The sequence below is a fragment of the Equus przewalskii genome, chromosome 9 (genome assembly GCF_037783145.1).
Source record: "Equus przewalskii isolate Varuska chromosome 9, EquPr2, whole genome shotgun sequence".
Lineage (NCBI taxonomy): Eukaryota > Metazoa > Chordata > Mammalia > Perissodactyla > Equidae > Equus > Equus przewalskii.
Genome location: NC_091839.1, coordinates 60,316,402 through 60,331,096, shown reverse-complemented (window position 1 = coordinate 60,331,096; position 14,695 = coordinate 60,316,402). Strand labels below are relative to the sequence as shown.

The 14,695-nt window shown below is 34.7% G+C and overlaps 1 protein-coding gene across 4 annotated transcripts in view; it reads left to right on the top strand.

Annotated features, from left to right (window-relative positions):
- Positions 1–14,695, top strand: part of REV3L (REV3 like, DNA directed polymerase zeta catalytic subunit) — a 178,603-nt gene that overhangs the window by 101,243 nt on the left and 62,665 nt on the right. For all 4 annotated transcript variants that reach the window (XM_070559290.1, XM_070559288.1, XM_070559287.1 and 1 more), the window contains 5 exons: positions 2,364–3,268; positions 5,358–5,437; positions 6,749–6,874; positions 11,087–11,279; positions 12,329–12,440. In XM_070559290.1, coding sequence (XP_070415391.1) covers positions 2,364–3,268; positions 5,358–5,437; positions 6,749–6,874; positions 11,087–11,279; positions 12,329–12,440 — 1,416 coding nt within the window. The remainder of the gene's footprint in view (positions 1–2,363; positions 3,269–5,357; positions 5,438–6,748; positions 6,875–11,086; positions 11,280–12,328; positions 12,441–14,695) is intronic.

Here is a 14,695-nt window from a genome sequence, read left to right as displayed (position 1 = left end):
CTTGGTCCTGCCCCATTTACGTAACTAGTTGCAAAGAGAGACAGTTGATTTCAGCCATCTAGCCAGAAGCAGAGGAGGTTGGCTGGGACTGCTGAGGCAGACCCTGCTTAGTCTAAATGATGGGAGAGATATGAAAAACCAGCTAAGGCAAGAGGCCACAGTGCATGTATGCGCTGCCCTGTCAGAGCACCGTGTTCCTGACCCTAGTCTAAAGGACGCAGTGAATGCCTGGCTTTTACCCAGCAGATTGGTGATAATTCCCACAGGAGTCCATTTAAGAAAGGGGTGAGAGACAGTGATTAGAGATATAGAATAGAACTTCCTTCCTCTAAGGACTTGAAGTAAAAGACGGGAAATACCTCTCCCTTCCTACCATACAGTTTCACAGTTTTGTTTTGTTTTGCTTAGTTACCCACATGTGGTCTTTTAACCCAGGTGGGACTGTTTCTCTTTATTTCACTGCCAGAATGCACGAATATCTGTTCCTTAGACATTAGTTTCTGTTATTTTGGGGCTTTGACTTTATCAATAGTGATTATATTTTTTAATCACACTTTTTTCTACCTCAGCCTTATACATCTTCTTAACTCTTAGTTAACTTACCATATGCTCATCATTAACTGTGTGTTGCTGTTAGTTGTTATCCAACTTTGACTCTTGTCCTGCAGCTGAAATAAAAAGACAATAGTCATTATTTTTAAAGAACAATTTTTTTGTATAAAACTATGTATTCACTATAGAAAATTTAGGAACTATAAAAGAAGAAGAAATAAAAATCACACCATTTCTCTACCTAGTGATGACCACTATTAATATTTTAATGTGTTTTCTTAGTTTTTTTAGTGTACAGTTTTGTTTTATGAAATATTACTATAGTCACAGTATTGCATCCAGATTTATTCACTTCACATTATAAACACTGTAAACATTCTCTAAATTTATGAGTATCTTGAAAAATCATTTGAATGGCTGTATAGTATTCTCTCGTGTATGTCTTATTGAACAGAATGGTTGTTCCTGTTTTGCCACTCTAGATAATTATGTGACTAGTATCTTCTTCCCAAAGCATTTCTTGTATTTTGGAGTTTTCCCTTATAGCCCTAGAAGTAGATTTACTGAAATATTTAAGGCTCTTGATATATATATTATGACATGAGTTGTAACAGTTGCCATGCTGCTGACAATATTCAAGAAAACTGAATTTACCACACCTCACCAATCTTTGTTATTTTTTACTTCATTATCTCTGTGTCATTAATATTAGAGTTGGATATAGTCCATGACATATGTATTCATTTCCTTTAATAATTCTGCTTCTGATTTTTCATATACCTGGGAGATAGGTGCAGAGAAGGTGCTAGATGCTGGTTATGGAGTTAACTAGTAGGGGCCAAAATCTTTCCATGTAAAGGGGAAAAGAAACTGTGGTAACCCTAATGCTCCTCCTTCTACTCCAAATGAAAAAGCATAAATCCAGTTCGTTGAGTTTTATTTAGAGAATGACCAGGATGTTTGGGAAATCATACCCTAAGAGAAGTAATTGAAAAAACTAAGAAGTGTCTTCTTTTTTATGAAAGAGATAGCATAAAGAAGAAAAGGTAGACTTATGTTGCTGCAGAAGGCAGAAATAGTACCAATGGATCTATGTTAGAGAGAGAGGGGTTTAGGTTAGTATTATAACTATTGGAAACTAAACCAGGCTGCCTCACATACGTATACAACAGTAGCATTTAAGCTATGCATTCCGTGGGCTCTGCTAACTCCTGAGTTCTTATGTTAGTGTTAAACCTTGCCATGTAAAAGAGAGAAAGAATTGTAATTTACCTCAATTTTGTGTGATTTTTTTTAGTGTTTGAGGGAATTTGGGGGATACAAAGGTTTCTTTGAGCTGGCTGGCTTTGCTACACTACTATAGATACTAGAGAATGTAGAAAGAGGCTGTCAATAAAGTCTAGCGATATGGTCTCTGATGATAAATTCTTCCATTATTTTTATTCACATGTAGTGACAGTAGAAAGTTAAGATGAGTACAGGAAAGGAATTTGATGAGTCTGTGCCATTTCTTTGAAGAAAAGAAGGCTTCATGGGGCACTTAAAACAAAAAATACCTTCTTTCCCTGGTATTGATGATACCCTCCAAGGAAAATTAGTAGTCACATACCTGTGAGGAAAAGCATATTGAGACTGAAGATAGAGCATACGTGCATAAAATATGTGTGTGGGGGGATGTGGCAAGGGAAAAAATAGATGGGCGTTTTTAAGACGTCAAAAGGAACTTTAAAAAATCTCTAGGATAGGGAGCTAAATATTTTGGTAATTGCTCTTTGAGACAAAACAGTTGTTCTAAAATATGTTGTTTATAGGGAGATCGGCGGACGGCTTCTCATGGTAGAAACTCGACTTCCAAATGATCTGGCTGAGTTTGAGGGAGACTTTTCCTTGGAAGGCCTTCATCTATGGAAAACAGCATTCTCAGCAATGACTCAGAATCCAAGACCAGGGTCACCCCTTCGCAATGCCCAAGCAATTGTCAATAAAGGGTCGAGTAATAGCCATAAAATGGTTGAAGATAAAAAAATTGTGATTATGCCTTGCAAATGTGCCCCAAGTCGACAACTGGTTCAATCATGGCTTCAAGCCAAAGAAGAATATGAACGTTCCAAGAAACTGTCTAAAATTGAGCCAACTGGAGTTATAAAATCTGCTGAGAACTTCAGCTCTTCAGTTAACCCAGATGACAAACCTGTAGTGCCTCCAAAAATGGATACAATTCCACATATACCCCCTACTACATCACATACCAAGGAAGATGTTGATAATTCTCAGCTTGCTTTACAAGCGCCAACCACAGGATGCAGTCAAACTGCAAGTGAAAGTCAGACACTGCCACCAGTTGCTGCTTCAAATGATCCTGAGGAAGATGATGATGACTGTTATGTTAGTTATAGCTCCCCTGATTCTCCCCTAATTCCCCCTTGGCAACAAGCAATATCCCCAGATTTCAAAACCTTAAATGGAGACGGCAGATCCTCATCGCCAGTAGAGGAGCTACGTTCCTTGGCTCTTGAGAACTTGTTAAAGCCGGTGAAAGGTGATGTACAGAAAAGCCCCTGCAGTGAGCCTCGGGAGCCTCTAGTGATATCTCCAATTAACATTAGGACGAGAACTGGGATGTGTGAATCACTTTGCCTTCACAGTACACCAATCATACAGAGAAAACTTCTGGAAAAGCTTCCTGAAGCAACTGGCCTTAGCCCTTTATCATCAGGTAAGTTTACAAATAACAGAAAGGCTCCGCAGTTGTCCCTCAAAGATTAGAAATGAAAACAACATTAGACTTGGTAATGAAAATCATAGCTTTTTAAATAAAATTTTAGGTCAGCTAATGAGAGATTATTGTTATTTTGTCATGTCTTGGAAAGACAACATCACTTGAAAACTTTTATCTTTCTACTGTGAAATCTACTTACATCTGTTTCCATCCTATCTTCTTGCCTTCTGGGTGAAATATAGGAACCCTCTCAGAAACCTGACCTTCTTCTTAACTTGGTTTTTCCCACGGGCTTTAATATATACCCAGGTCTCTCCCACTCTTTAAAACAGAAAGAAAACCAAACAGCTGCCTTGACCTTACATCTGCCAGCTTCTGCTCTTTTTCCTCTCCTGCAAAGCCAAATTTCTTAAGGATTTCTCTGATTTGACAGCTTCCATTTCTTTGCCTCCTACTCATTTCTCAACCCACTGTAAACTGGCTTCTGCCCCCATCATTCCACCACTATGGCCCTGTAAGGTTCTCGATAACCTTCATGTAGCTAAAGCTGGTGGATGTTTTTCCGTCTTCCTATCACATGCCATCTAAGCAGCCATTGTCCTGTTGATCACATCTTCCTTCTTGAAGCTTCTCCCTTTGGCTTTTCTCCTACTCCTCTGTTTCTTCCTGCGTGCTTCCCTTTGAAGCTTATCTCACATTCTCAGGTATTATCTAAATGTTGGAGTTTATTAAGGCTTGGCCTTAAGCCTTCTTTACTCTTTATCCTATATTCTCCCTAAATGATCTCCCTAATGCTCACAGGATTACTACAGATAACTCACAAATTTAAATTTCCAGTTTAGAACTCTCTTTTAAGCTCCAGAACACTATATCCAGCTTCCTATTTGGCATTTGTACTTGAACGCTCAAAGGCAGCACAAGGTCAGTATTTTTTAACGTCAATTCGTGATCTCACTGCATCCATTCACCACCAACCACCCAACACACTCATACATACAGGCACATGCCCACACAGAAATCCATCTGGTCCTCTTTCAGTTTTCCTTTTTTTTTTTTTTTTTAAAAGATTTTATTTTTTCCTTTTTCTCCCCAAAGCCCCTCGGTACATAGTTGCATATTCTTAGTTGTGGGTCCTTCTAGTTGTGGCATGTGGGACGCCACTTCAGCATGGTTTGATGAGCAGTGCCATGTCAGCGCCCAGGATTCAAACCGACGAAACACTGGGCCGCCTGCAGCGGAGCGCGAGAACTTAACCACTTGGGCATGGGGCCGGCCCCTAGTTTTCCTTATTTTTTAGTGAACAGTACCATCATCTCTCTGTCACTGAGTCACACAAGTCAGAAACATGGGATTTATTTGTAACACTCACCTGATTCCTTCACTGCCTATCCTCTGGTTCCTAGTCTGTTACCAAGTCCTATCTCTTTTGTTTTTCTTTTATTACCTGAATCTCTCTACCTCCACCAGGCTGTCAGCCTGAGGCCAGGCTGTCATCATCTCTCACCTGGACTTCCACCCTAGCCTTCTTATCCACCCTTAGCAATTTCCAGTTCTTTTGCTCAGTAATCAGGGAAAATCCCCAGTCTGTTCCTAGTTAGTTACTACTCTATCTTCTGATTTCAGCTCAGAAAAGCCTTGTTAATCTCCCTGACTAGATAAAAATTCCCGATTATATTCTCCTTTGTTGTACTTAGCCCAGTTATAATTTTATTTTTCTATATATGTTTGATAAATGTCCAATTCTGTCTCTGACCCCATCAGGGTAGAAACTTTTTCCTCCTCATTATAAATACTTGATAAATAAGTGAATAAATGAGTTAAATGATTCCCTAGGATAATGACTGAGGTATAAAACTCAATAATTAAAATCTTAATGTTTTTATTTTAAAATGCAAAATTTTAATGTTATTTTGGTGGGGATCAGAAGTTTGAATTAGTTTCATTTTTAAATTATGAAATCTTTGGGAGGAATTTATAGGACGATACTCACGAAAGGTACTTAAGTGTTTGGAACAACAAAAATTAAAAGAGAAAACAGAAACAGGCATTTTGATGTACATGTTAAATATGAAATTTCTTTCTACAGAACCAAAAACGCGGAAATTGAGTCATAAGAAAGGAAGTAATACTGCCACTCTTAGAAGAGTACTCTTAACACAAGCAAAGGTAACTATGCTAAACATTTTTAAAGATCAGTGGAAGATCCATTCTTATTCTCAGATTTCAGTTAGATAATTGATAACTTTATGTCTCAATTTAAAAAAAAATTTATTAGTTTTTGTATCACTTTATTTACATATCTTTGAGACAACAAGAAATTGCCTAATTTTTTTTTAGTTCTTTTTTGTTGTTGGGATCTAAAAGATTCTTATATGTAAATACAAATATTACAGAGAAAGTGAATATGATAGCCAAAATGTGGATTATGAGGATACAAATACATTAACTGATTACTGGCAAAATCAGAACAATCCAATGACAGCAGAGCTCAAGTAAGTGATTTTTGATCCCACCAAAAATATATCCTTTTTCTTGGTTTATTACTTTTTTCTCAAATATAACATTATTGACTTTTTTCACTTCATTTTACTAAGAAGCAAAGGAAAGCAACGTTATTTATTACTGAAACTCTGAAAAATCATGTCTTTATTTTAATACTAAAAATATGGTAATACTTAACTTAGAAACATAGTTATGTGAAGAAAGTATACATTAGACATGTATCCTTGTAGATACATGATAGAAATCACTTCCATATTGACCACTTCTGGTAGATATTATTAATTACATAAGATGTATTTTAGTATATCTATTTTGAGATTATAAATACTCTTTTAAAACTTTCATTTTTAAATCAGTATTGTTGAATTACAAGCTGTTTATATTAAAAACAAGTATGAGTGTGTTCTGAACATAAATCGTCACTTTGGGGAAAATGGTTAATGGATTGGGAAATCAGGAAAATATTTTTAAAACATAGAAAGATTCTGTTCTTTATAAACCCTTGAGGATTGTTTATGTTTTAATTCATCTTTCAGACACATATTGTGTTAGGGTAAAATTGAAACCCAGAATTCAAATCTTTGATAAATTTTAGCCAAACTAGTTGCAAATACATTGCCTGCTTGCTTGTCATACTTCCAAGAAAGGTCATGATAAATGTCCATGTCATAAATGTCAACTCTCTACAAGACTGTTATTTTCAGTATTTGAGGTTTGTAAACTCAGAGATCAACTACGCTTTGCTTATAGATTATATTAGATATTTCTACATATATCCAGTTCTGGTATCTTGAATTACTCTCATGAAAAGAATGTTAATAAAATACTTTTCTGGTTTCTTCTTGGACTTAAAGAGATATTAGTTTATCATATTTTACTAAATACACAAAGCATATTCTCTAAGTAGGAATAAGTAATCAAAGGAAGAAAATGATTGCTCATTTATCTTTTTCTGGCTATGTGTTTTTTTAATAGAATCAGTTTACATCAGTAAATACCCCAAAGAAAGAAACTTCTCAGATTGATGGACCATCTTTAAACAATACTTATGGTTTCAAAGTCAGCGTCCAAAACTTACAGGAGGCAAAAGCTTTGCATGAGGTAAAACTGCAACAATAAAGACACATGCACTGTTTAACTTTTATGTTTTATTCTGGCAAAGAAGTCTGGAAATTGGTTACTGAGGGAGCAATATATTGAATTCTGTGCCTGTTAATCTTCATTTTGTTCTTTACTATTCTTACTATTTTACATAATTATACATTTATATAAAATAGAGAAACTTTTAAAGTAGCCATCAGTTATTGAGGCTGCTTTGTGGTTTCACAATTTTCACAAATCTTAAAACTGGAATTCAGTTTATAGAAGCTGAAATTAGAAAAGGTTTTTTAACTGTTAGGAAATCTATATGTTATTCTGGGATTGTTATATTAGGATGTTATATCACATCCCAAATGTGACATTTACTTGTCTTTTCTATTAGGTTGGCTCGGTGGATTCGTGCTTGCAACAATTCATTTGTTCATATAATCTGTCTATAACCCAGTTGCATTCACAGCACAGACCGTGTGCCAAAGACTATGGAGCTATCTTGTAAAAATGTACATCAGTCACAGGATGGACTGGAGAATATGTGTGAATGGGTCACTGTAAATCTGTCTGTATTAAAGAAAACACAACTCAGAGCACATATGAGACTGGCAATTAGGTGGAAATTAGGGTAGATTTTCATTTGTTTGTAGCTGTGCTGTCAGTACGGTAGCCATTAGCAGTGTGAGTGTTGAGAACTTAAAATTTAGCTTATACATCTAGGAATTGAATTTTAAATTTTATTTAATTTTACCTAATTTAGGTTTAAAAACTGATACTTGACCGATTTATTGGAAAACTTTTAAGTATGTTTGGAACAACTTAGTTATGTAAAACTACTTTTTCAGCTGTAAATCTTATATCTAAATACAGATCAAGTATTTCCATTCAGCGTCCACGTTGAGATGTGCTGTAAATGTAAAAGTCACATTGATTTTGAAGACGTAATAGGAAAAAAGAATGTAAAATATCTCATTAGTAATTTTTTATATTGATTACACATTGAAAGGGTGATATTCTAGATATATTGGATTAAATGAAAATATTCTTAATTTAACCTATTTTTACTTTTTTTTGAGGTGACTAGTAAAAAAATTTTTAAGTACTTATGTCACTTTGATGGTATTTCTATTAGACAATGCTGGTTTATACAGTTGTTTTATGTCTTTGCCCTTAGAGCAGAGAATTCAATTTTTCATTTTTTGTTTTTATGTTCTCAATTGTGTCTTAAACTGTTCTAAGGATGGGATGAGCATAGACTAAGAGAAAAATTTAAATATTGTTCACATTTTTACCCTGAATTTGAACTAAGAATTGTACTTTTTTTAGGATTAGATTGGAACATAGTCTAATGCCGTAATTATATTTGTAAATTTTTTTCATTCAACGGTATTGATTTGGTTCCTGCCTTATACCTGACCCTGTACTATCCCCTGAAGCCCAGATAAATTACCCAATAAACTCAGGAATACATATCAAGTACACACCTGAAATTAGAAAATTAAAGAAAATACTCTCTTAAAACATATTAAAGCAAATTTGATAGACCTCAGCAAAGAGACTTGTTACATTTGATTATTATTATTTGAAAAAAGTAATTTTCTTCTTACACTTTTACTTGATTCTACATAACCCCGTTTCAGAATCATAGGCCTTCTTAAAGTTACAATCACTCGGAAGGTTTGGTGGGTTGCTCATAGCTGCTTCCCCACACTGGCTTTCTTCACCTCAGGGCTCACTCCAGACAGCCATCTGGTGGTCAATTAGGGAATGAATCCAAAAAATCTCTCTTCCTCTTCCTGTACTATACTCTTCCTTTTTCTCGGAAATTGTGCCCGTAGCATTTTTTTCTTCTGTTTCGCATTACTCTGGGTTAATCTCTCTCTCTTCTGCATATAAATACTCAATGCAGAAGAGAAGAGTTGTAATCCTTGTCCCGCTTTCTCACCTACCTCTTTCCTAGTCACACTCAATAAATCTCTCTCCATCTCTTCACCCCATATGTTTACTGAAAAAGAAAATGCCCCTAAGTAATGCATTTTGTATCAAGGAATAGAAAGGCAAAATTTCATACTCAAAATTGAGTACATAAATCAACCTGCAAGACTCCTTTGACCTGTACTTGTCTTCAGTCTTCTCCATAGTCTTTCCACATGTTCATCCTTTTCTAATTAAACTAGCTTTTTGGTTTTGTTTTGTTTGAGTTTAGGGAGAGGTTTTTTATTTTACATTTTTGTGTTACCAAATTAATACAAGCTTACTGTTAAAAAGAAAAATATCAAACAGTCCTGAAGAGTATATATTTAAAAGTAAAGTTCTTTCCTTTCACTCACCATTTTACTTGGTTTGATTTTTTTTTTAATACTAGTTTGTCTTTTTAGAACAGCAGTATGTATTTCTTAAGGAAAGTGGTGGATTGGTGGATATTTGTTTTATTATTCCTTATGCCCTATCCATGCATAATTAATAACAAATTTACTCATGAATGTATGTAGTATTACATGTACATGGTAAAAAAATTCAATCAGGACAAAAAGAGTTACAATGAAAAGTAAGCTTCCCTCCCATCTCAAACTAAGCAGTCTCCTTCCCCAAAGGCAGTAAGCTGTTCTGTGTCTTTTATGTCTCTGTAGAAATTTTCTGTGCGTGTGCTTAACATTTTTTACATACATAGAAACATAGTACACTTACTGGTTCCATTTGTCAGTGTATTATGGTGAGCTTTCCATATTAAGACATGTAGATCTGGCTTTTGAAAATTTTAAAGGTCACAGAGTATTTATTCCATTGTATGTAGCCTTTATGGATGCCACACAATTTGTGTAACCAGTCCCCAACTGATAGACACAGGTTTTAGTCTTTTATAACTTATAAAAGATTGGGAATATTATAATCTTTAGTGAACATCCTTGTGTATATATTTTGGCTACATGTGTGAATGTATCTGCAGAATATATTCTTGGGGGTAGAACTGCTAAATCAAAGGATATGTCCATTTTTAAATTTTTTTTTTTTTGAGGAAGATTAGCCCTGAGCTAACTAGTGCCAGTCCTCCTCTTTTTTGCTGAGGAAGCCTGGCCCTGAGCTAACAGCCGTGCCCATCTTCCTCTACTTTTATATATGGGACGCCTACCACACCATGGCTTGCCAAGTGGTGCCATGTCCGCACCTGGGATTCAAACTGGCGAACCCCAGGCCACGGAGACACGGAACATGTGAACTTAACCACTGCGCCACTGGGCTGGCCCCCTCCATTTTTAATTTTGATAGATAGTTCTAAATTGTCCTCCAAAGAGATTTACCAAATTCTACTCCCGTCACTAGTGAGAGCTTTGTATTTACATTTCTTCAACAGTTGGAATGCAAGATAAATACAAAATACAAATCCTTTATTAAATTTATATGGTCTGAATAATTATCAGTATTGTGGTGTTTTCCATTTCCAGGTATATATACATTACTGGTACAATGATGGCTATAATTTTAGCTATAATCATGAATCTAAACCTATATTTTCTTTTTCTTTTCCAGAGTTTCTACTTATTCTGTCTTGATTTTAGAAAGAGAGCTAAGGATTATAGTTGAGTTTTTATTAGTATAGAAAAATAGTATATAAAGCAAAATAGTATGTTTTTGCATTATATGTCAGAGAATATATGCATGGGCAAAAATCTGGCTATTGTGTAGTTGATACCATACAATTCTTATGATTTTTTTCCAAGAAAAACCATAATTAAAAGTCTGCCTAGTATATACAAAAGTCTAAATTTTAAGTAGCCCTCAAGTAGTAGAGAATAGTAGGTAGGAGCTTCAAACTAAGAAATACCTCTTTTTACTTTAAACTATAGGTAAAAGTATAGTTATCCGGGTAGAAGGTAAGAAGTAACAGACTTTAGTTTGAATGTATGACCACTTGGACTAATGATTCCCTAGTTCCCCAAACAGGAATTGAGAAAATTGAGAGGCACTGCAGGTATTTCAGACAAATAGTTTTAAGTATGTATTGTCATTGAGAAATTACAGCACAAGATTTTCTAAAATAAAAGGTGAATTGATTTAATCTAATCTTACAAGCAAAAATCTTTAATCTGTGGAGTGCTAAATTGTAACTATGTCCTTTATAGATTTTTTTTCTGTAATTTTACACACACATTTCCTTGGAGTCTTTCTTTCGGGACGTCTCAAAAAAATGTTTAAAAGCATAATTTGTATTTCCTTTTGTAGATACAAAATCTTACCCTAATCAGTGTGGAGTTACATGCTCGAACTAGGCGAGATTTAGAACCAGATCCGGAGTTTGACCCAATCTGTGCTCTGTTCTACTGCATCTCATCTGACACTCCACTACCGGATACAGACAAAACAGAACTCACAGGTGTAATAGTGATCGATAAAGACAAGACAGTCTCCAGTCAAGGTACTGTTCATTTTTATCCTAGCCACCCAAGGATGAACCTTTTAATGGGTCAGTTTCTGTGCTAGAGATCTAAACCAAGCAAGCGTAAGGAACTCCTTTCTAGAATGTTTGCAGAGATGGGAGTAGGAAGTCTCATGTATAGCTTTGTCCTAGATTCATTATTCTTACTCGGATTATTGTTGGAAGTCAGAAGCAATACAATATAAAGTTGATATATAAAGTCTTAACAAAATTTCCAATTAGCATATCTAATCTGTTCTAAATATTATTTTATAAAATACTAATTGTTAATACAGAATCCAAATGATTATGTATCTCTAGTTGGAGTAGACAATCTTCCTTATGTATACATTGCTGGTATTTTGTTGCTAATACAGAGTTTCTCTTTGCTTTAAGAAGTTAAGGTGCTTTTGTAAGTTAATGTTTTACAAGAGTCTTCCCAGATGGATTCTAACTTATGTTTCTATCTCTTCCGAAATATCTACACTTTTGGTTCAGAGGTTCTTCATATAGCATACCATTTTATAAAATACAAAATGTCCCTCTGCGGTTTTAAATGGTAACACATGAATTCGGTCAACTCAAGAGGAAGTCTTAGCACAGAGCAGAACCGTATAGGATTTTGCAGTTTAATCAGTGGTATACTTGAGCTGGCTTGTACCAGCTCATGAACCAATTGTTAAATTTTCATAATTTTTTTTAATTAGTTGAAATTAGTAGTAGTTTGAAATTATTCATGGTGTGAAGTCTTTATGTCATGGAAATAAGCAAGCACTACAAATCAAGGCTTTTGTTTCCCCTGGAGAGGTGGTTCTAAACATTTTCCAGCATACCACTGATTAAAATTAAAAACAGAAACAGTAATAAAATTTCTTTTCAGGTGACATTATTATCTGGGGAGTTTTGTGAATGTAGACTTTTCAGGAAAATAACTGAAAATATGAAATTTGAATTTTCAGTTGCATATGAAACTAGAAAACCTTTAAAATGTAAGGAATGATATTACTTACACAATTATATTTATAATAAACATTTTGTTTCTTTCTTAGATATCAGATATCAGACCCCATTACTTATTAGATCTGGAATTACAGGACTAGAAGTTACCTATGCTGCTGATGAGAAGGCACTTTTTCAAGAAATTGCAGCTATAATAAAGAGGTATTGTTTTGTATTTTCTGATTTTTCCAGTTTTAGTTCAGAGTCCTTTCATACTGTTGCTGATTAATACAGGTGAAGGTAGGAAAGAGGGGGAGAATCCCTGCCTGTGGCCCTTGAAAGTAGTTATCCCTGGAAAGATTTTGCTCTCACCGCCCACCACCATCACTGTTTCCATCAGATTAGGGATAGGAAAAAGAATATGCTGTTTCTAAGTTTGAGGGGCAAGTGAAAGAGAAATATTAGTTTAGCCTCTAGCTTTCAACTTGGATTTTAGCATGATTTTTCTATAGGGGTAAAATAATGGAGAACATTACTAAAGTTAAATTGTATTATTCATTAAATGGGCTTCTACCTTAGGGGCCAGCCACCATTTCAGTACCTTTTTTTTTTTTTAAGAAAATGTTTTTCTGAGTTCTAAACAAACCAATATTTCCAAAAATCTTTGGAATGCAGTCTCTTTATAAATTTAGGACTATATGGTATGTCTTTTGTGCACATATTTCCTTAAAGATCTCTTTTGACCATTTGATAGTTGGCCTTGATGGTTGATAGTAGAATCTTGTCAAAATTTATGAAAAGAATTTTTTTAAAAACAAAAATATTTTCATTTAAAAATCAAACAATTAAGTGGATTTGTTGCATTTTCTCAAGACTATAACTCTTGGTAGCCATGGACTCTCATTAAGTGCTTCACTTTTCTAGGAACTTAAGATTTCTGCCCATTGCTAGGTTTAGGTTCTTAAATGCCTACAGCAGGCTAAAACATACTCTGGATCCTGATGTATAGGTACACACTGTCCTTGAGCATGTGGTTACACTCTGTCCTTTCTGTTGTGCTTCCTATAGTTGAACTCCTTCCCATAAAACTGAGATATTCTACATTAAAGATCAGGATGATATTCTACAGGCTCAACATCTGTTGAATCTCAGACAGGTTAACAAACTATTTTAAATACTGGAAACCAGAAAATGTTTTCAACAAAACAAAACTAAATGTCAGAGCATCAAAAATGATATGCTGCTAGCCACCACTCTAGGGAGGAAAAAAGAAGAATGTATTTTTACCATTTATAGCACTGGTGACTGGATGGATTCTCATCCCTTTGAGTCTTGCCCTTGTCAGTCCTACCTTTTACCTTCTCACAGAAGTGATCAACGTGTCAGATGCTTTCAGTGCCCACACTTTTATTTCTGCAAGCAACTTAGCAAAAGTAACATGTCAGAACATTAATGAGCACTATTTTGTGTGCCAGCACACATCCAATAATGTCCTGGGCTTTGTATGCTTGTCTTCTCCATGTTAGATATAGTCCTGCCAACGCTGAGAATTTTGTCAGTCATTTGCAAGTATAGTAACTTTCTTAAATATCCATAACATGAGTTATACTAGTAATTAAGAAAAATTCAGTAAACAGAACAAGACATTCTGGTTCTTACTATAAAAGATCATGTGATTATTTTAGAGAGAAGAAAAATGCTTAAATATCAACATTTCAATTTTTGATGTCCTTTATATTTTATTCCAAACAACCACCTAAGAGATTATCTCACTCTCACACCCCATTTGTTGAGTATCTACTCAACACAGGCTCTGTTAAGAGCATAGGCTTTGGAGTCAGCCAGCTCTGTATTTTTGTCTTGAGGAAGTTTCTTGTCTCTCTCAGCTTTAGTTTCCTCATCTGCAAAATAGGTAATAAATATGAGAATTAAATGAGGTAATGCAAATAAAACTCTTAACCTGGTTAGTACTTAAATATTAACTTTACATGTAAAGTACAGTGCTAGGTGCTATATATAAAACTGAATAAAATACAGATACATACTCTCAAAGACTTTTATTGACTTTGTTTTTCCATTCTTAACATTTATGTCCTTAGGTGCCAAATACAAAAGGTAATATAAAATTATATTAAACAAGTCAAACCAAATCCATTATATTCTTGTCACAATCATTTTTCTCTTTCTATATTTCTTTGAACTATTAATAATTTTACGTTATTCCCAGCCTCTCTAACTTAAATATAAGCTTTGATTCCTCCTTTTTTCTCTTCCCTACATCCATACATTACATCCTATCCATTTAACCTCAGAATTATTTTTTAAGATCATGCCTTCTCCCCCATGCCCATCACCACTGCCCTAGTTAGAACCCCCTTATGTGGCCTCTGTACAGATCTTAATGGGTTATTTAAAATATTAATTGTGAAGCAACTTTTTTTTGCCTAAGCAAATAAAATCATTTTCATGTTTCTGCT